The following is a 23,835-nucleotide window of genomic DNA, read 5'->3' on the forward strand; positions in this document are numbered from 1 at the left end:
TAAGTAAGACTTCGGGTTTCATTTATATTTATTAAGAATGGTTTAAGATGAGTTGTAGATTTTTTTAAGCTAGTAGATGGAGGTCTTTATGTGGCATTTATAATTATATTTTTTGTGGTTTTATATATTAATTCAATGCATAATGACTCAGAATCTTTTTCATTTAAACAGAGATCGTGACGTAAATTATAACTAATTGAGTTGTGAACAAAAATACATACGCCCCCACCAACACCAATATCACGTGGTTGGTTAACTGATGAGCAATTAATTAATTCAAATTGGGCATTTGTTTCACCACGCTTACACTAAGTTTCCGTTAGACAAATAATTTTAAAATCGTGTTTTAATTCATCCAACAAAAACCTAAGATTTTCAAAATTTTTATTTAAACTTTGAATATTAATGTTTAAAATTGAAAAACTATTTTTATTTTTTTTAAATATTGAGAGGATTGAATAACTGTATAGTATTGGTTTTCAGATATTTTTTGATTAAAGTTATTAGAGTCATTGACGTCATTGAGTACGACATTTTCATCTAAAAACTTAATTATAAAGTTTTCCTCCATTTTAAAGTAAAGCATATATAAATAAAGGCAAAATAGTTAATAAAATAGTTAGCAATAGTTAAAAGAAAAGTAATAAACTCTAACCCTTACTGACATGGATTCGGGATTTCTTTCGTTTTCTCAGACACCCACCCGCGTACAATCAGCTTATCATATAATATGTATGCAAATTTTCCCGGCTGCCGCACAATTTTCATTTTTTCTCTAAGATCTTTTCTTATTAAGTTTGTTTTGAAGCAAAAATCTTTGTTTATGTAGATGTTTTTACCCTTTAATTTGAAAGAATTTTTTAAAATTTTGACCTTATCTTTGAAGTCTAACAGCTTAATAATAATTATGCGTGGTGTTTTTGCATCTCGGCGTCCACTTCGATTTGACAATAGAACCATTAAAGTTTTGTGCGGCCGTGGCGCAGCGGTTAGAGCGCTTGCTATATAAGCAGGATATCTAGGTTCGAAACGAGCTCTGTTTTCGCGTCACGGTCAGGAAGGATTCGTGAACTTCCTGGTTAAATGCAGTTCCGCGGTGCTCTGTAACAAGACCGTTAGGACTTCTTAGGGGACCTAAAAAAATAAAATTTAAAAAAAAAAAAAAAAAGTAAATTTAGCTAGCTTATGGTATTTTTTCTAACATTTCCCTCCTAATAAGTTTTTAATATATTTTTAATTTGTTAAAATTGTTTCTTTTAAATACTTAGAATAAATAGACATAAACGAGATCAAAATTATAATAGCACCTTTTTAACAATCTTTAAATTGATCACATTAGTACAAAACTGAATAGCAGCTAATTTTCGAATATATAGCCATGTTCCAGGTGGTATTATTATTCTTTTCAGCTCCTTACTTTCAGTATCTATACAGTTTCAATTTTTTTTATAGAAACTCATATAATTTGTTTTCTCGACCAGAAGTTTCGCTGCTAGAGTAAATTTTCCAGAAACGAGTTATGTGTCGCTCAATTACATGATGTCTACATGCAATCAGCAACAATGGGCGTTGAATCTGTTGAACTAATTTCATTCAAGTATCTTGCCATCTTCCTGTATTTTCTGAAGTCGTCTCAAAGCGGAGACATTTAACTTTATCTCCTAACCCAAAAAACTCAATTAATTCAAAAATAGTTTGCTTTTGAATAACCCCTGAACTAGACTCTATTGGAGGAATGCTAAATAATTCTGTTATCCCATCAATCCTCACCAAAACTGCAATTCTATTTTTTTTTCAACTGCTTTCCTTCAGTAAATTCATTTACTATTTTTCCATCAAAGTGTATGGTTATTAGTGAATCTGATGATACTGTTTTTTATATATTTCCACTGCTAATCATAGCAGCATTTTATATATTTACACTACTAATCATAGCAGCATGTTGGTGGGGTGTTATACCCTCTCCCACTGCTGTATGAGTGGTAGACTGAATTATATTTTTAGGAAGAAAAACAGAATTTTGAGTATTAGGAATCTAGTTAAAATCAAAGTCGATATCTGTTTCCTGGCCTAAATCGTCGCTAGTGTAACTAGAAGAACTTAGATAATCTAAACCATTTTTATCTAACTCTGCATGTAGATTTTTTACTAAATTTGAATTGGTTCTTTTATTTCTTCCTAAAGAATACTCGTATCTTTTATCTTTTCTTCCAAGACTAAGAAAGCAATATCTTCTTCCTTATCTTTCACTTTTCTCATTTTATCTTTTAATATTTCCTTGGATGTTCTCCAATCCAAAATAATTTATTCATTTGTTCTTCAAATAAATGTCTTTTTTTTACTTCAGCAAGATTTGTTCTTTTTCTTTTACCTTTAATATGACCCACTCCATTAACAATTTATCAACGTTATTCCTTTAAAAAATTATATTTGCTTGTATAAAGGGTTAAATTATATTTGCTTGTGTTAAGAATTAAACCGTTTAGAGTTCAATGATAAAGCTTACCTTAGCTTTTGTATTTTTAGCACTTTAAATCCACCATGTATCCAAGGATCCATTAGTTTAGATAGTATGCAGCAGTCAGACTGATTAACTGGGCAGTTAGGTATGAAAGAGGAAGTTTTTTTAGGACAACCTACTAAGCACTTTACTTTTGCTTCACATTTTGATTTTCGTATAAAGAGATAATATTGAATATCTCTTTAGCAGTTGCAAATTTCTTTGCTGGAAGTTTTATGATAAATTTTTTTAACTAAAATTTCTTCATCCAATCTATTACTTCTAACTTTTTTTTAATAATTTATTTTAATAATTTTTTTATTTTTTATCTGATAAACAAAGTTTTATATAACATGTATTTAAATAAAATATTTACTGAAAAGATTTAAAGTTTTATTTAAAAAAATATTTATAGTTTTATTTAAAAAAATAAGTACATCGTAAAAATATTTGTTTTTGTTATATATTTATGGATTTTGGGTTTTTTTAAAACAGTTTTTGAAAATAGAACCCGTTTTATTTAGATTAACTAGGTCTTCACAAACAGAAAAATAAAATAAAAATTTGATAATTTTAATGTTAAGACTTACCCGAAACTCTTTTAGAAATGGTACAAAACGCAATAAAAATTGCCCCTCTTACCTCTGGAGGGACCCTTAGGTTTTTCAAAAATAAAAATTAAAAAGATTTTTAGTTCTTATGGTTTGGGCAGATTATAAGCTAAGGCTTTTTTTTTTTCAGACAAGACTTTTCTTTGAAACACCCTAATATATGCATATAATTATATATAAAGGATAACGTAGTAAAGCAAAATAACATTAAATATATATATATATATATATATATATATATATATATATATATATATATCTATATATATATAATTAATTAGTAAAAAACACTTATCTAACTTTTATCTTCGACTTAAAGTTTCACCATTGCTGGATCATCAGGAAGAGTTACTAAATCTCAAAAAAATTCAATTTATAGAAAAAAATATTTTACAGGAAGTTATAAATTATTATAAAAAATTTTTAATTACTATATTTTTTTGTTAACGAGAAGTTACAGAAAGTAATTATGAAATAATTTTCTTTGGAATGGGGATAGTTTAATTTGGTCATTTGTTTTTATAATTTTTTAAGAGGTATTTATTTTCGTGCCTACATTTAGAAATTAATTCAGATTTTTTATTTAATAAATTTTCTTGATTTAAATGAGTAATTATTTCAAATTTTTCTTGCAAACATAGCAAACATATATATATATATATATATATATATATAAATATATATATATATATATATATATATATATATATATATATATATATATATATTTATAAATATATATATATATATATATATATATATTTATATATATATATATATTTATATATATATATTTTATATATATATATTTATATATATATATTTATATATATATATATATATATATTTATATATATATATATATTTATATATATATATATATATTTATATATATATATATATATTTATATATATATATACATATATATATATATATATATATATATATATATATATATATATATATATATATATATATATATATACATATATATATATATATATATATATATATATATATATATATATGTATATATATGTATATATATGTATATATATATAATTATAGATATATAATTAGATATATAGGATAACGTAGCAAAACAAAATAAAGATATAAATATATACATATATATATATATATATTTATATATATAAACATATATATATATATATATATATATATATATATATATATATATATATATATATATATATATATATATATATGTATGTATTTATATATAGTGGGTGCTTCATGTTTGAATTGTTACATTTGGTTTTATCCGCTGTATGTCCGACCAATAAACTATGCCGACCGGGACCGTTGACGTCGTCGGTTACAACATTGAGCAGTTATATAAGTACAAATCGAATGCCATTTACCCTTCTAAACAGCTCAGCTCTTCTAAAAACGTCAGCAATAAATGAACAGCATTGCCTCAAGAAATGTTATGCTTTATCAACCTGTCTTTCAATTAATGTTTTAAGTAACATCTCTGCAAACATTGAAATAGAATGCCAACTTCTTGGTGAGCAAGCATATACGAATAAAGACAAACTTGTTTATCATGTAAATTCCACCCACTACACAGTACTGGTGAGTTTAGCTAACTGTTCTTTCATTAACACTGTGTTTTTTACTTTTAAGGTATAATTTATTTTAATTAAAACAAATTGAATTTGCCAGACGGAAAATCATTCGAAAAAATCAATCTGAAAACACATTTCTTTTGAGATGCTGAATGCAAATTAATTACGAAAATTCCAATATTTAAAATGCCGTTTGAAACAGTTTGAGGCATTTTGTATAATTTTGTAATTTTGTTTTCCAGATTGACTTATTTCGATATTAAATTAAAAAAAATCAAACTAATGAATATGATGAACTTAATTCTATATAACCCACAATTAAAGTTTTTATAATCTGCAGTTATTAATGGATATTTATGGATTCAAAAATTATAACTCAGCCAAACATGCATTCAATTCAATTTATCATTTAATTATTGGCATTCAACAATCAAGAAGTGTTGCTGATTCATTTAAAATAACAAAATATTTAACAGGAATTTTTATAGACTTTGAGCCGGCTTTAGGTATTAGAGACCATAGTTAAAGTTAAATTGATGGCTCAGATAAAATAAATAAAAAACTAAACTTTAATATTTTGCTTTCCGCAAAGAGACCCACTAAGTAAAACACTGCTCTAGATGGGTTATTGAGCAGAGGATAATGTCTAGCTCTGTTGGAGGCAAAAACTTCTAGAAACAAAAGAAAAAATTTAATTAATTTTTGTTATTTGTAATAGATTTTTATAAACATTGATTGTTCAAGATTTTGCAGAAATTGTATTTTTCACACTAGCAAATTTCACAATCATGCAGATTTCAAAAGCATTTAACAAAAATAAATTTTTTGTACTTTGAAGACAGTAAATTCTTGAATTAGTTGTGAATATTGCATAGGTTGGACACTATTATTTCAAGAGATATTATCTACGAGGCTGAATAAAAACGAACTTTTATAAGTGCAAACTGACAAAAATGCGAGGAGTTACAATAATGGCATAAGTGCGATCTAGCATATGTGCGAATAGACATAAGTGCACCATAACAATTTGCAAACATTTGCATTAGTGGGAACTGGCATAAGTGCGAACTGGCATAAGTGCAAAGCAGTTGCAAAAGCTGAAATTATTGCTTATCGCCATAAGTGCGAATTGGCATAATTGCGCCAAAAGAACTTGCAAACAATGACATAAGTGCGAACTGTCATTAATGCGAACTGGCATGAAAGCAAAGCAGTTTTAAAAACTGACACAAGAGCAAACTGGCATAAATGCGAATTGGTATAAGTGCGCGAAAAGAATTTGAAAACATTGGTAAAATTGCGAACTGGAATAGTGCGCCGAATAAAATTAGCTAATATTTGCCTTAGTGCAAAAGGCATAAGTGGGAACTGGCATAATTGCAATGCAGTTACAAAATGCTGGAATTCGTGAGAATTGGAAAAAGTGCGACATAGCATAAGTGCGGTGAACAAAATTGCAAATAATGAAATAAGTGCAAATTGGCATTTTGGACTTATGCCAATCCGCACTTATGCCTTTTTGTACTTATGCGAATGTTAACAAATTATTTTGGCATTCTTATGGCAGGTTGCATTTATGCCAATTCGCACTTATCTCAGTTTTTGCAAGTGCTTCGTTCGTATGCCAGTTTGCACTTATGCCGATTTGCACTTATACCTATTTTTGCAACTGTTTCGTCTTAATGCTAACTTGCACTTAAGCCAATGTTTGGAAAATCTTTTAACGCACTTATGCTAGTTTTCGCTTATCCTGATTTACATATGTGCTAGTTTTTTTAATTTATTTGCATTTACGCCAGTTTGCAGTTACGCCATTTGCACTAATGCCCGTTTGCACCAATCTGTTTCGGCGTTCTTGCGTTTATAAATTATTTTTATACATTCCAGTGCATGGTATTTGGTTGCATCAATTTGCTAGACATATTGCCTTGAAACCATGGCTTAGAAATATTGCCTTACTTACTTTATTTTGCCAAAAAAATATGAATCCGTTTATATTTACGTTTATATTTTTTATACTTTTATATTAAAATTCACAAAAATCTAGACTTTATCTTAACTAGTTTCATATGAAAGCTTCATTACTATGTCATGTTTGCTATATTTGAAGTTATTTTAGCACAAAATTAGAAACATTTGAAGCTTCCGAAATTGAAAGTCACTGTTTTATTGGACCCTGAGACTCAGACCTTTTATCACCTTTAATTGCTGCTGTTTCAAGTCAAATACTAAAGCAAAATTGGTCTTCTGAGATAGAAATTGTTCGCCACAAATCAAAAAGATGAAAAAGCTAGAAGCATCTTTACAATTTAAAAAGTAAAGCTTTACTGCAGCTATTGCGGTTTCATAATAAAGGTCAAACACAATTTGGTCATTCTTTTTAAATTTAAAAATGATCAAAATTACATGACGTAATTTGTGGACGACCCCTATTAAGTTTGTATAAAAATATATTTCTTAACTGGAGGTTAAAGTAATAACAAATAAATATTATTTAATTAGAAAGGTTAACGGACGTCTCCAATACTATTTTCTTGAACAAAAAAAAATGTTTTAAATTTTTATTTTTTATTTAATTTTATTTATAAAAAAATACTTTCAGATGTCCCGCAACATTTAAAAACTAAACATATAAGGTTTGTTATAATAATAAAAGTGTCGCTTATTGTTAGATGTTAAAAGTGTTAATCTAAAATGTCACTTAATTATGAAGTTGTACAAATCCATGCCACAGTTTGACAAAACAAAAGTAATCTCTTTGAAAGGTATATTACAAAAATTCTTTAAGGTCAACTCATGGCCTACTATATAACACGGCCGGATTTGTTGCCTTGAACGCAAAAAATTAGTGGGCCGAAAAAACACGAGTTTGAAGTTTACAATGAACCGATTTAACAATCTTAAATTAAACTTTTTTTAATTCAAGTAATACTTTATTTTGCAACGCCAAAAAAGTGTTGTGTTGTTGGTTGTTGAAGTATAATAATAAGCGAAAGATTGAAGAATGTTCCAGTAACAGCAACCACGTAACATACAAAACTGTGTTTAGTTTTCCTGATAGTAATCAGTTAGATCTTCGAAATTTTTGGATTAAGTTTGTCAACCGAGCTGATTGGAGCCCCACAGAAAACTCAGTTATATGTATCGATCATTTTGAAGATAAATATTTGAAAAGAGGTAAACGTATAACATTGAATTATTGCGAAAATCCTATACCAACAATTATTACCAACCAAAACATCCTATCAAAGCCATCTTTAATTCAATCAACCTCAGCTTTACGTAAGCCCCCTGCAGTTCGTATATATTCTCATCCTTTTCTCGATGAAACATACGATTTTAGAAAACATGATACAATTAAAAGCATTATAGATCTTAATGAAAGTTTTTGTCCAGCAGGATTTTCATTTAAACTAGTTGATAACCGTGTGTTATTTCTTCGAATTTATTTCGACGACGGGGATGTTACTCCTAACATTGAGAGTATTACTATTGATAAAGACTTACATGTAAAGCTACATATGAAAGGTATCCCAGTTCCATTGTCTAAATGGTTTAGAGAAGGCAGTGTTTGTAAATTGACCAATGCCAGTATGCTTGTTAATTTTGTTTCTTATATGCATGAAGTTGCAAAGAACGTATCAAAAAGTGTATTATCAGATTTATATAAATTATCTCTTTATAAACCACAAGGACGTCCAATCTACACAAATGAAATCATTAGATTTTCTCTAATGCACAGATATACATCAAAACAGGCTTATACTTTGCTATTAGAAGAGTTTCCACTTCCTTTGTTGTCTTATTTAAAATCACTTTCAAAGGGTGGCATTGATCCATTATCAGGATTATTATTACTTTTGGAAAATGGTAGTATTAGTGCTGACTGTGTTGTTTTAATTGATGAGATGTATTTACAAAAAGGTATCCAATATCATGGAGGAAGTTTAATTGGTGCTGATGATGATGGTAATTTCTATTCTGGTATAGTTGTGTTCATGGTGGTTAGCTTGAAAGAATCTATCCCCTTTGTAATTAAGGCCTGTCCAGAATTTCAAATTTCTGGTTCTATGATTAGTTCACATATAGAAGAAACGTTAGATACTTTATATAAAGCATCTTTTAATGTACGAGCTATAATAACTGACAATCATGCAACAAATGTTTCAGCATTTAAAATTCTACGTTTAAAGTTTGGTGAACAAGATAATGAAATATATTTTACTTTTATGGGACACCGGGTTTACAATTTATATGACAGTGTTCATTTACTGAAAAACATTAGAAATAATTTATTAAATTCAAAACGGTTTGTATTTCCACCTTTTGATTTTATTGAGTTTGATGATATTATTCATGTTGAAGCTGGAGAAATTTCTTGGAGTTTATTGCATAATGTTTATGAGAAAGATGAATTGTTACCTGCTAACTTAAAAAAAGCTTTCAAATTGTCTGCCCAAACTTTTCATCCAGGAAACAACAAACAAAGTGTTCCTTTAGCTTTAAATATTTTTGATGAAAACACCTCTGCTGCAATCATCAGCTATTTTCCAAACGAAACTGCAGCTGCTGGATTTCTAAGGCTTATTAATATTTGGTGGACTATTTCTAATTCAAAGGTAATGTTTAATACAAACAATAGGATTGGTAATGCAGCTATTCCAGGTGACAAAAAGTCACAATTTTTTCGAGTTTTTGCAACATGGATTAATGAATGGAAAAACTTGCAGTTTCAAAGATGTAATAAGTATACTTTATCTGCTCAAACAACTAATGCATTAATTACAACATTGAAGGGTACTGCAAGTCTGATTGAAGATTTATTTTCAGAAGGATATAAATATGTTTTAACTAGCAGGTTTCAAACTGATCCATTAGAAAGACATTTCAGTAAATATCGACAAATGAGCGGTGGAAGATTTTTAGTCAGTTTACGTGAAGTTCAAAGCTCTGAAAAGATATTATGCATGAAATCCTTAATTAAAGCCAATATCAATTGTTGGACGAGCAATCTTAAACTTGATACAAAAATTGACAAAAATGAACTTTTAATAAAATTGGAAAAATATAGCAATGAAATTCAAGAGAATGAGCTTTGTCATGACTCTTACGAAGTTGCAATCAATATATCTGGTTACATCACGAAAAAGATTGGGGATAAATATAACTGTTCTAACTGTCTGAAATCATTAAGTTTCAATAAAGTCTCAACAGAATATCTGGAAATTCGTTTACGTGGTGGTTTAACAAAACCTTCCAAAGAATTAGCTAACTATGTTTGTAATGGGTTTATAATTCTGGACACTGTAAAGAAAATGTTATTAAAGTATTCCCATGATATAAAAAATGCATCCTTGCTAGCGCTAGAAAAATATCAACCAAGTGATAGTGATTTTATGTCTATAGAACATGAGGAATGGGGAAGGCATTTGGTAAACACAATTATTACCAACATATATTTTAACAATGAGCAACAAATTAAAAATGGAAACATTAGAAAAAATGAAGTTGCTGCCTTTAAAGTTCGACAAACCAAAAAAGACAAATGAATAAACCCATAACAACATAGTATATGTATATTGTTTTTTTGAGAAACAAAAGAAACTTGACTTGATTAATCTTTTTGTAATATATGTAAATGCTTTCAGTAAATGTGTACATTTAAAAATTATGCTAGTTTTACTAACATTTTTGTTAATTTTAGTTGTTTGAACCAATAATTTTAAGACTAAGATTTTATAGATTAAAATTGATGGCTAAAATAGATAGTTCATTCGGCTTAATGCAATCATGATTTATTATTAGCTAACTGTTTTAGTGTTTGAAGGTTAAGAATTTTGGTAATAGTAATAATTATAGCTAAGAGCAAATTATTTAAATATTATTAATGTCTTTATAGAATTACCTTCAGGTTTTGATTCAAAAGCTAAAAACCTAAAATCGGCCCACTATTTTTTGCGTTCAAGGCAACAAATCCGGCCGTGTTATATAGTAGGCCATGGGTCAACTAAGATATCAAAAAATGTTTCAAAAAAATGTTTCTTCCATATCTAAGACAAAATGATTTCAGAAGTTCAATTGTTTCGTGACACTAATGGATCAATCATATCCTTTAGTGACTTTTATGGAACATATTTACTGAATTGCCATGCTTTACTTTATGAGCTTCATTTATGCAAAGTCTCATGGTTAAATTTAAAAAGTTAATGCCCATTATAATATTACTGAGTTGTAAAAAGTGATAAATTTTTCTGCTTATGCAACATTAAAAATTTACTTCATGTGAATATGAGTGCACATTTTATTTAATTTGGCAACTAAAATATTATATGTGAAGCGCCATGGAAAAAGATAACCACCGAAATATTTTTGCTTTAATGAATATTTGTTAAGAGTTAGTAATAGAATTAAAAACTTATTGATAAGTTTACTATTTTCAATCGTAATTAAACTGTTTTAGCATTTAAACAAAGTTAAAATAAATATAAAATATGAATAAAAAAATTGTTGAATTTGATATTTAAAAATAAAAAACATAATACAAAAACAGTTCACATATATCACATATATGTGATATATGTGAACAATTGTAATGTGTAAAAATATATTTTTTTTATAATAAGTTTGTAAATAATGTATAAGTATAATTTTACAATAGTAATGTGCTGAATCTAAGGTGTATTTTATATAAGACATGTTGGAAACAATAAATTGTACCAGATATGTTAAGTAAACAAATACCGAAAGTTTTTGATTTGTTTTGCTAGTCCACTAGTTTCAGTCTTTTTTTTTGAAGTGTTAGCATTATCAGCTCTGTCCTCCAATGACTTTAGATTTCAGCTATTTGGTAAAGAGCAACCTTGACACTGCATTCCCAACGTGTATTGGAAATAGGCTCTACTATCAAATTTTGTACATGAATTTGTAAAAGATTTTCTATTGCGCGTTGAAGCACCAAATAAAAGATAAATTTGATGCAAAGTTCAAAAAGTGTCAGAGCAATTAATCGCCATGGCTCGTCAATGACTAGCCATATCTTCAAGATATTAATTGAGACATCTACATAAAATGATGTTAGGCTGATTTCAAGTATACGCTTTTGTAAACCACGACTTGCCCATTTTATATATATTCCGTTATCATTTTTGGCTTCTGCAGTTCTGCAATATTAAATTCAGATCATCGTGGTTTTGTAAGCACGCTTTCCAGAAGTCTAAGCCGGTCCTGTCATTGACTGGTAGGAATCACACAAAATATTGACCTCTACTGGTCTATATCAAATGCTACCTTTTCCTAAATTTAAAGTCCTTTTTTATATGGTAATTATCATCAGGTGTGCAGTATAAAATAATGGAATAATATTTTGAACATAAACGTTAAAAATTAAAATAAATAATAAAATATTGAAAAAAATTTCTCAAGTAAACTAGAAGAGCAAGAAAAAATATACTAGCAGAAACGAAGATTACCAACAGGTTACCAACAGATCATGAAAAAAACTTTAATTCAATAATAATTACTTCTAAATAATAATAGCAAGGTTAAACAAAATAATTGACTCTAAAATAAACAGTATCAAGTCAAACATTTGTATTCACCTTTTCAAGATGTAATTTAGAACATGAAAGTTGTTAATAAGAAATCGAAAGATGTAACTGAGAAGATAAAAGTTGTAATTGAGAAAATTATAAAGAATACAAAGTTTTTTGTATTTTGAATTTTGTAGTTCTAATACATTATAAATTGAGACTGGAAACAATATTATAATATCAATCAAATATAAAAAGTCATGAAAAAGGCATTTGAGTATTAGGCGGTAACAGGAAAAATCCTATTGGGTGTCAATTAAAACTTTCTTTTATTTTTTGTTTGTGAAAAATTTAATTGAGATTTCAGATAAACAATAAATAAAACACAAATAATTTATTCACATAAATTTAAAATCTAAATTTAAACAACGTCATTAAAAATCATTTCAATATTCAGTTAAGCACCAACTTGGACATTTAAAATCGTTGCATAATGCGTCGTCGTATGTTGTACAGCGCGTGTACAATCACCTCCAATTATTGTATTTTTTGCCGGAGTAACAATTCTTTCTACACTGCGCGACATATTGATAAGACACCCCAAAAAGATTTATAAAACTCTATTGTACAAATATGTTTAAAAACTATTTTTTTTGTAAATAAAAGCAAAGGGTTTACGACACTAAACAACAGTTTAACAAATTTATTTAACGTAACGTAACACGCATTTTATAAAAAAAAAAAAAAAGATTTTCTGTGCGACAAAATTGTATGACATTTAACAAAAAACGTTCTATTTACAAACCGCAGTTGTGGGTAATTAAGAATATTTATTTGATGTAAACACCACAGGCAATTATTTAACTGTAAACTTTTTTGGACTGTCAAAAATTTAGTTTAGGTTTTTTTTTATATTAAGTATAAAATAACAAATTATTTAATAATGGGTCGTGCTACACTGTTGAGTCCAGATGTTGAGAACTTATTGAAAATGGGTTACTCCGTTAGCTACATGGATAGAACTATTGGACGCAGCCAAACTGTGATTAAAAACTACGTTAATTATCCTCATTTGTATGGAATAAAAAAAGTCCCGGACGTCCATCAACAATAAGTGAACGTGATAGGCGAAGATTGTTGAGACAAGCTTCAAATTCTTCATTAATGATTTGGTGTGCGATTGGGTTCATCATGGTAAATCAAAAACTCATTTTATTGACGAAAAAATGAAGGTTAAGGATTATCTTTTAATGGTTCAAGAATTCTTACGACATGACGCCTCTGTCATTGGTGGTAAAATTTTGTTTTTCAGCAAGATAATGCTAGCGTTCATACTGCTAAGATAGTAAAGGAATATTTTAACAGCAGTAAAATTGAAACATTGAAGTGGCCAGCTAGATCTCCAGACCTGAACATTATTGAGAATGTTTGGGCACAGCTGTCACAAATAGTGTTTGAAGGTGGTAAACAATATAGTTCACTAGCTGACTCGAAATCATTCATCGCATCTGCATGGGATGTAATTGAAATTTTGTACATAAAAAAAATGTATGATTCTTTTCCTTCTAAAACGATTGAAGTGATTCGAAAAATGGTAGAAGTACCCACTATCGATTGTTTAAAATTGAGACGTCTTTTTATATAAATGACATTTTATATGAATTTTTTCCAAAAGTGTCTTATAATTTTGTCGCACTAAAAAAACAGTTTTTTTTTAATAAAATGCTAGTTAGGTTTAAATAAAAAAAAATTTTAATTTTATTTAGTCTTGTAATCCTTTTGCTCTCATTTACTATAAAAATTAGTTTTTAAATATAAATGTATAGTAGAGTTTTATAAATATTTTTGGGGTGTCTTATCATTACGTCGCGCAGTGTAAATACTGGATTCGTTGTTCTATAATCCCAGCACCGAATACTGGTGGAATGCGAATAACATTCTTAACGCTTTTTTATATTTTGGACCAGATAGCTTCTATTGGGTTTAACATTGGGCTGTAGGGAAAAATTGTAACAACTGAGCCGTTGAATTATCAAACACCCTTTCCAAACAAGTGTGACATAGAGCATTGTCTGTTTTGACGACCAAATCCTCTAAACGATTCCCGGATGTAACCCAGTGGTTAAACAAAGCCAACATCCACTCGTTACAAGAGCCCGCTTTAAATGATCCTCTGCAATTTTCCATCATGGCGACATTTGTTGTTGATATAGCTGCAATCAAATGTATGTTTGCACCTTTTGAAGAAGGTATTCTCATTATTGCTCTTTTCCCCTGTTTGGCACGTTCTTGTGCTCTATAAAAAGATTGAAATTTGTTTCATCTAACCAAACTATTTGATGACCATAACTGATGTGTTTGGTAATGTTCCTGACATATTCAGCTCTTTTTTGCTTGTTTTCATTACTAATCATTCTAGTAGGCTCTTTGTGCACTTTTTTAAATGAAAATAGTCTGCTTTCGAGGTAATTGGCAATTGTGGTTGTGCTGACACTAATATTAAATTGTCTTAATATCCCTGTTTTAATGACTATTAATGTCAACTGACTGTCACTTTCAATTCATGTTAGTGTTTCATCGATTTGATCATAGGTTAATTTTTTTGATTTAAAACCACCTCTTCCAATAAAATTCAAATCTCCGCTGCGAATCCAATTGTATGCTGTCTTATATTTGACTCCTAAAGTTTGCGCCAGAGTCACCCAACCATCGATTTGCTCAGCACATTCAATTACTCTTCTTCTATCATTCCATGAATTCCATTCAATTACTCTTCTTCTATCATTCCATGAATTCTTCTATCATTCCATGAAATTCTATAATGTTTTTCATTCATGAGTTCCATAATGTTTTCTTTCAACTTTTTTAGTTGTATGTATTTTATATCTGCATATTGGACTAGGTGGTTCTGGTTGTTCCAGAAGTGGATGAAAACAAACTTGGTGAAATAAATGCTTGCACGGATTCAATTTGATAACAGACTTTCTGTTCATAGTGTATTGATAAACAAAAAATATCTTTCAATTCCATTGCTGTATTACTGTATTGTTGGTGCATACAAATGCTAAATTTGATATTATTAACTTATTAAAATGCATGTCCAAGAAGATCTTTTATAATGACCTTTAAGCTTACATTGTAAATTCGCAATGACAAATAGTGTATTCTCATTTAAATATTACGATTTCTTAATCAAAACATTTGTTTTTCTAATCACATTTTGTGACTTCAAAATTAAATGTTGTATTTTTCAATAACATCTTACTCTTTTTAATTACAACTTTCAAGTTCTCAATTACATCTTGAAAAGATGTAGTTGAAAATGAAATCAACGACATAAAAGCCTGTTAAAGTTTTAAAATTAAAAAATCGATATAATCAAAATATGATAATAAAACAATAATGTTCAAAAAAATCTATTGACTTAGTGAACCGCAACAGACAAATCAATTTACTAATAAATGGCGTAAAAGAACCCCTGAAGTAATATTTAAAAAACAAAGTAATTTTGTAACAAATCAAAAAACATACTGACCTTCACATATTTCCGACCCACTGAAGATAATTTCTTAAGTTTTTCCAAGCATTTAAAACAAATTTTTATAAATAACAACATTAGGTAAAAAAATATATATATAATAGGGTCATAAAGACCCTAAATATGACGAACATGTTAATACTAAACTTTTTTTTGACGAAAAGCTTTAACTTACATTTTCACAATCAAACCAACCTATGTAATCCTGGGATTTTTTTTTTTAATTTTTTTTACTTAGATTAAAAAAACTTTTAAGAATAATAATTGTTGTCATTTTCAGTACAAGTGCTTCAATCTCTGGATAGAGTCCTAAAACCTTTTTACTTTGATGCAATATATAACTCAACCTCTGCTACAAAGTTATTTGACATTAATTCAAAACATTTAAGTATTAAATGTTCGGAACAAAAGATAATTATCCTAAAAATCTCCCTCAAAACTTTAACAAAATTTGTGGTTCCTGGTGTTTTTAAATTTACAAGTAAATACCTATATTATTGACCGTATAGTTTTTACAACCTGTTTATATCAAATCGTCAAATGAGGTTTATAAAAGACACCTTTTATCAAAACGTAAACAACAGCCAAGAGAAAAATATTTATTCTTATAAGTTTAGGTAAAGACTGTAACTTTAAACAGGTGTCTGTAACTGAATATTGTTATGAATATAGTAGAAATGATTTTATAACTAGAATAAATTTGTAAAACATCAGACAGGGACTACAACAAAATAGTAAAATATGTCTGGACAAAATATTTTAAAAATCTTGAACCTTGGAGTCCGCACAGAAAAATGCAGAAAACTATTATCAATATAACACATTAAATTTTGCAGTAGCTACAGTGACCAAAAGGTTCAAGCAATCAAACTCGACTTTAAATACTTGCAATAATGTTTCACCATTAGTTTCCAACTAATGGTGAACATTAATTGGTACAAAGATAAACCTAAACAGATAATAGAAGCAACTAAAAACTGGTATCTATGGCTTCATCTTCCTTATTCAGAAAAATTTGTGGAGAGGCTTTTGCTAATGTTTTACTAAGAATTGAGCATTACAAACAAGTGAAGCTTAAAAATGGGTTATGCGTAAATGTTATTCTGGGTCTTGATTTTTTAAAACTAGATAAATCTGTAACCCTTTATTTGTAAAAAGCTTACAAGTTCCTAATATTCATTTTACTTTTTTATTTTCTTGCTAAATTGTAACCCAATTGCTTCAAAATACTGTCAGTTTAGCAAAGAAGATCAGATACTCATTGAAATAAAAGTACCATGAATGCTTAAAAAGATACACGTTGCTTGTCTAGAGTTAATTGATAATCATTAAAGTTAATAGAAAAAGATAAGTAAAGAATCATGTTTAAATGATATGAACTCATTTATTTTATGACTGTCCAGAATGGTGTGATTTGATTATTTTCTTAATTTTATTTTTTTTATATTATAAAAACTTAAAGAATAATAATAGCTGTTTTTCTTAGTAATGTTTCAAGTAACTCCAACTTGATTTGATTATTTTCTTAATTTTATTTTTTTTATATTATAAAAACTTAAAGAATATTAATAGTTGTTTTTCTTAGTAAATGTTTCAAGTAACTCCAACTTAAATCACTGCAAAAAGCATTACGCTATATAATTCAATTATTATTTTCTAATGGCATAAAAAATAAAAACAGAAATAACCTGTTATTTTCCTAAATTCTTTTCTTTGTCACAAGATACAAAACCTATTAATTGCTTTAATATCATAATAAATGGAAAAACAATAAATTTTTAAATATGAAAAGGATCTTTCATATTAAAAGGTTTTTTTTGTAATTGTCTGGTTAACAACTATTATTATTATTATTTTTATTATTGTTATTATTACTATTATTGTTATTATTGTTGTTACTGTTGTTATTATCAATATTTTTATTGGTCATTATATTAGTTTATTGGTCAATCTTAGTTTATTCTTCTACTTATAATCAAATTACACTGACAAAATTATTAATTATTTCAAGAACATGTAATCGTATAATGAATTATCTTTGAATTAACACACACACATACAAACACATACACAACTTAATGGGGGATTATGAGGATGCATAAGGGGTAAGAATAGCTTTAAAGCTGGAAAAAACTAATTTTTTTTTGTTTCTAATTTTTAAGTTAAATAATTAACTTAAGGGTACTTGTTAGACATAGGAAAAGTTACTCCATAGTTTTTTAAACATTTATTTACAAAGTTTTTTTAGAAACTGGTAAGTGATAATATAAAAAAGAAGAAAATCAAAAGTTTGTATGAATAAATACTATTAAAATGTATTCTAATCTAATCACTAAAATAAATAACAGTGTTTCAATATAATGTAAATAGTCACTCAAAAAAGTTTTATTCGCATAAATTTGCTCAAAACAAATCTTACAAAAAAAAAAAAACGTCATTGGTTTAAGAATTCATGACCTAACCCGAACCCTACTCCTAACCCTAGCTCTAAAACCTAACCCTAACCCTGACCTGATTTTGTTACCTGGTTTCTACTAACGTTACCGACACATTTCCTCCAAATCACGCAAAAGAGCTCAATTTGTGCAAAATATATAAAAAGTTTTACAATCTGTAATCATAAGCAATTTCATAAGAAAAAGTTTTGAAACTGAATCTGAGTGAGGGCATAAACAAAAAGCGCATTTTTAAAAAAATATTAATAAAATATTTTAAATGCACATTTTTTAGGAACCTATTAATGTATATTTTTAGCACTTTAAAATTGTTTTTTCATTACCAAAAAATAGCGGCAAACATAAAATTGAAGAACCCTTGAAAAAAATTCGAAACTTGTACCAAATTTCAGCTAACACTATAAAAACAAAGTAGAACTAATAACTAGCGAAAGCGAGTTATTTTTTAAACAAACTAATTGAATTAGATTATGGGTTCTACTGGGTTAAATGTCAATCTTAACTTAGAAAAAAAACACGTGGATAAGATGGACCAGAGACTCTTTTACACATTACCATCAAAAAATGTTTCATCACCTCTTTTTTCATTTTTGTCAAAAGTCCAGTTTTTCTGCCCCACTGTTGGGCGGGGTGAGTGTGACACTAGGGTGGTCCATTTTAAAAATTTTTTAGAAATTTTATTTGGGGTTTTTTAACAGTAATAACATTTGATCTAAAAGCCCAAAATACAAAAACTTTCGAATTTAGGACAACTTTTAGATCCCCCACAAAACATTGGAAGTTAGAATAACGGATTGCGCAAGTGTTGCGCAACTTTTTTATCCACTAACTGTTATAGTTACTTAGTAGGGTTTACACAATCTAATTATTAACCATCAGAAAACAATTATACAAAATTTTATTAACTTACGACTATTTGTATATATCCCACAACAGATTTATTGAAATATTATTAAATATACAATTAATAACGTCACTGAAATTTAATTTGCTTGTTAGCTGAAAATTAATTTCAATAAATTTTTTTGAGAAATATGCACCTTTAAAGCTGTTTCGATGCTTTTTCACAACATGAGCAAGTTGTTCTCTCTATTGGATTAAAACATTTGTCTTTGATGTCTCCTATAAGCTTAATATCTCGCTCTGCAATATTGTTGACACAAGAAAGATTGCATACAAATTTTTTGCGGCGTTAAAGTCCTCGAATTTGTTGGAATGTTCTGATGGAACGTTTAGCCATTGTTAGGGTCTTTTTAATTTTAACAAATAAAAAAGCAACCATGACTTTTCGCCAATAAAAGACGATAAAAAAGGTTTTTCTCTCTTCAGTTTTTATGGAGTAAATACTTCAGGTCTTGGTAAGTTCATAAGTTTTTGACCCATCATAATCTTTTCTGCATATCTCACAGAGTCGTCAAACAAGGAAAATACTACTAGCTCCTCAGATAAGTATCCAAGATGTCTTTCAAAAAACTTGATAGTTTCCTTTGCACTTTCAAAGTCAACTGATTTGAATTTTCCTCATTAAATAAAAAAAATGCAGGTCATTAGCTGGAGCAGCAGAAGTAATAGAAGATTGAAGAAAGTACTTTGCGTAAAAAAGACTAATGTATTCAGCCTTCCTCTCAACCTTTCTTGCTTCTTCATCAATAAGTTCAAAAGTACGAGACAGTAGAACTTTTTTATATAATAAATGGCTTTTGATATCCACCTTGCATGATGATCAGAACCAGCATACCAAATGCGGATACCTCCTTTAATATGTCCACCGCAAATAAATAGAGTAAGCTCTGCTAGTTTGCTATAGTCCTCACGAGGAAATGCTTTTCTCTCCAAGCAATCTATTGCCCATTTCTTTACTTCAAGTGCTTTTGAAATAAAAAACCATTTTGATCATGAGACCAGTCCCACACTCTCAGTTCTTTTATATGCTTGTTAAGGTTATGAAATTCTTCTTTGAACCTTTCAAACAACTGAACTCTTGGTGATTTGTTTGGACCACAAACATCATTGGATGTTGCTTTTATAAAGAGCTCTGAAATATGACGTCTACATTCAAGTTGGAGTAGAGAACAACCAATTTGCTTCTTAATTAGAATTGAAGCTCTATTTTATGCTCTCCTGTTTGCAGATGTTGTATCATAGACAAAGTGCAACAACAGACGCTTTTAATAACCTAGAACCACCTAAACCTAGTTAATAAATTAACTAGATTCAGTGATGAACCTAGTTAATTCATTAACTAGGTTCATCACTGAACAACATTGCGTTTGACCAGCTTTGTCAACAATTTTAGAAGTACCTAGCAATTTAGGAGGTGACCCTGCATACACAGAAAGTTGATCTTCCTTTTTTCCAGTAGCTTGCTTGAAAGTTTTTCCATCCCAATGAATTTTCAAAAATTCAGGTGGAATCTAAGCTTCTTTAATTAATTTAGCTTCTTCAATTCTGTTAGCTGATCTTGTTCTATGAACTGATGATTTAGAAATTGTAACATCATTTAAAGCTGCTTCACCCAATGCTAAAGTCTTTCCCAAAATAAGTAGCAGTTGTCTTTCACTAATACCGGATCCATCAGAAACAGTACACGTTTCTTTTAATAGTATTCTTTTTGAAATTTTCATTGTTATTGCTGATTTGCAATGATGTTTTTTTTTCTCTTTCACCTTCTATTCCAAAATATTTGAAGAAAATTTGTTGCCCTCGTTGACTTTATTATTATCAGTAATAGTTAAACATTTAAGTTGCTGTTTCTTAATATGAAGCAATTCCTTTTATTTCTTTCTTAACTGATACTGCAGTTTGATGTAGTATTGTCGCTCTTTTTGAGCAAGTACTTTGTCAACTCCAGCCAGTGAACCCATTTTAGAAAACTTTCGTTGGCTTTTTAGAAATTAACAGTCAATAAGCCACTCGTTGTTACCAGAGTTTTCAATGTCTAAGCGTCTGTATGAAACTTTTCTGACTATTGTCAACAACAAACTAATATTTAAATAACTAAAAGTTGATGAACTCGATGAATTGATGAAAATGCAATAATATCTTTAAAACTAAACAAGCCTCCAGATGACACGCGCAATAAAACTGTTGTTATAGACTTGTTGGCAATGTTAATGACATATCTGGTAAGCAGAAGACAGTATGGCTCAAAATGATGCTTTTTAGCATTCAAAAACTCAGACCAGATAAAATTATTGATATATTGAGAATATAAAAGGAAGAGCTGCTATATCGACTGATTTAAGTAAAATATGCAAGGGGAAGTAACTACATCAACTGATGGGTTTGAGTTGAAGGAGGTATAAATAGGTGGGTTTAGTAGCACTCTTGAATTTCTCACAAAAACAGTATGATGTTTGGTCTGCGTTTTTTAAAAACTCGAAACCTCACTTTGAGCCATACTATCTTCTGCAAACCGAAATATCTAATCCTATTTTCGAAATATTTATATCATCAATTAAAAGAGAAAAATTGTACAAGATAAAATAAAAGTAGCTAAAATTAAACTAGTTTTCAAAACAGGTAAAAGAGGCTATGATAAATTTATACAAATCAATCTCAATACTTCTAATTTCTTGTAAAATACTTGAACAAATTATGTACAACAGATTATATGAATATTTAAATTAAAACAATTTTATAAATAAAAAACGTTTCGGTTTTCAATCACAACGCTCTACTTATCACGCAGTTTTAGATTTAGTTAATATCATTAGTAAATCTTTTGATAAAAAGAAACTTGTATTAGGAACTTTTTTAGATCGATTAAAAGCGTTTGACACAGTTAATCGTGGTATCTAAAATAAATTGAAAAATACAGAATAAAAAATGCAACTCTTTGATTGTTTAAAAGTTATCTGTGCAACAGATAACAATGTGTTGTTTCGAACAATAGTAATTACACAAAGTTCCTAGAAATAAAACTCGGTTCGTTAATTTAATTTTTAATTTATATTAACGATCTTCCATAATCCATAAAAAACTCGATACAATAGTGTTTGCTGATGACACAAATTTGTTTTAGTCATCAGCATCAATTAAACACTTCTGTAAATCTGTGAACAATGATCTTAAAAACTAAACATCTGGTTTAAAGTAAACAAATTGCAGAGAAAACAAAATACATCTTGTTTTATTCCTACAAGCAAATATATACCAGGCATGTGACCATTACTAAAAATCGATATACTAAACATCAAATAAACATTTTTTAAAAATCCCATATAAATACAATTAATACAAAAATATCAAAAAGTATACGCATTCTCTTTAAACTTAAATTTACACTTTCCTAAAAGAATCTAAATATTCTCTTATTTTCTTTTATACAAAGTTATCTAACAAATGGTAATATTGTATGGGGAAGTGCAAATAAATGTAAACTTAATTCTCTATATAAACACCAAAAACGCATATTAGGATTGATTTTATAATAAAAATAAATGACGTTCCTTTACATAAAAACTTGAATACGTTATATATTTATCAAATTATCAAAGATATCAAACATCTAAAAAAAACATTTTATCTATGCTCAAATATAAGCTCCGATTTGTCTCAACTTGTGCTACCAATAACTTTTTTCAAATCAATACCAGCAGATTTATCACACGATGAACTAGAAACTTCATATTGCCCTTTATATAAAGTTCTAAAATTTTTACTTGTATACTGTGGCCCATACTTGCATAACAAATTAATACCTCATATTATAGAAATTGCATAATCTTAATGTTAATAAAGAAAAATTATAAAATCTCATAATTAGCGAAAACAGTTTTATCGACTTGTAATAAACGTAAAAGATAAATAATAATAACAATAAAATAAAATAAAAAGACTACCCAGTGGGCATAATCGCCCGTCAGAAAGGATGTCCCACAGACAACGCTTACCCACTGGGTAAAAAGTTAACAACTACACTTATACTGTATAGTAGACCCCAAAATGTTTATGCGTGTTTTCTTAACTTGCTTATTAAATTGTTAGTTCATTTTATGTTCTAAAGTTTCTCGATGAAAAGATTTCATTTCATTTCATTCATTCATCGACATCAAAGCCTTCATTTAACTACAAGTTTTGTTACAACTAGATAATATTATTTTAATTGTATATATATATATATATATATACATATATATATATATATATATATACATATATATATATATATATATATATATATATATATATATATATATATATATATATATATATATATATATATATATTTTCAACGAGAACCACAAGCAAGTCCCTAGCAGCCCAGTGGTGTGACGGACTTTCATATATTTTTTAAATGCATGGGTTAATAGCAAAAAAAATATTTTCATATTTATTTTCTTTACGCTAAATATGAAAATTATGTTTTAAAAAAAAAGTAAAGATTATAAATTACCTTTTTTTGACGCCTAAAATGATCTTATAGACATGAATTGTACTTTCCTTAAAAATTAACAAGTTCCAAAAATTTTCTATTGTTTGGATGAAACAATTAATCCACAATTAATGCCACAAAATGCTAATTTCTGTTCTGCAAGAAACTCTAATACTTTTAAAATATTGTTTGAGTGCTAGTTAATTTTTTGGACTGGTTTTTCCATTTCCT

At 28.2% G+C, this 23,835-nt stretch overlaps 1 protein-coding gene across 3 annotated transcripts in view; it reads left to right on the forward strand.

The window, feature by feature from the left end:
• Positions 1–23,835, forward strand: part of LOC105843513 (uncharacterized) — a 57,334-nt gene that overhangs the window by 24,851 nt on the left and 8,648 nt on the right. For all 3 annotated transcript variants that reach the window (XM_065791798.1, XM_065791796.1, XM_065791797.1), the window contains exon 2: positions 4,360–4,711. In XM_065791798.1, the coding sequence (XP_065647870.1) occupies positions 4,360–4,711 (352 nt within the window). The remainder of the gene's footprint in view (positions 1–4,359; positions 4,712–23,835) is intronic.

The sequence above is a fragment of the Hydra vulgaris genome, chromosome 02 (genome assembly GCF_038396675.1).
Source record: "Hydra vulgaris chromosome 02, alternate assembly HydraT2T_AEP".
NCBI classification, from domain to species: Eukaryota; Metazoa; Cnidaria; class Hydrozoa; order Anthoathecata; family Hydridae; genus Hydra; species Hydra vulgaris.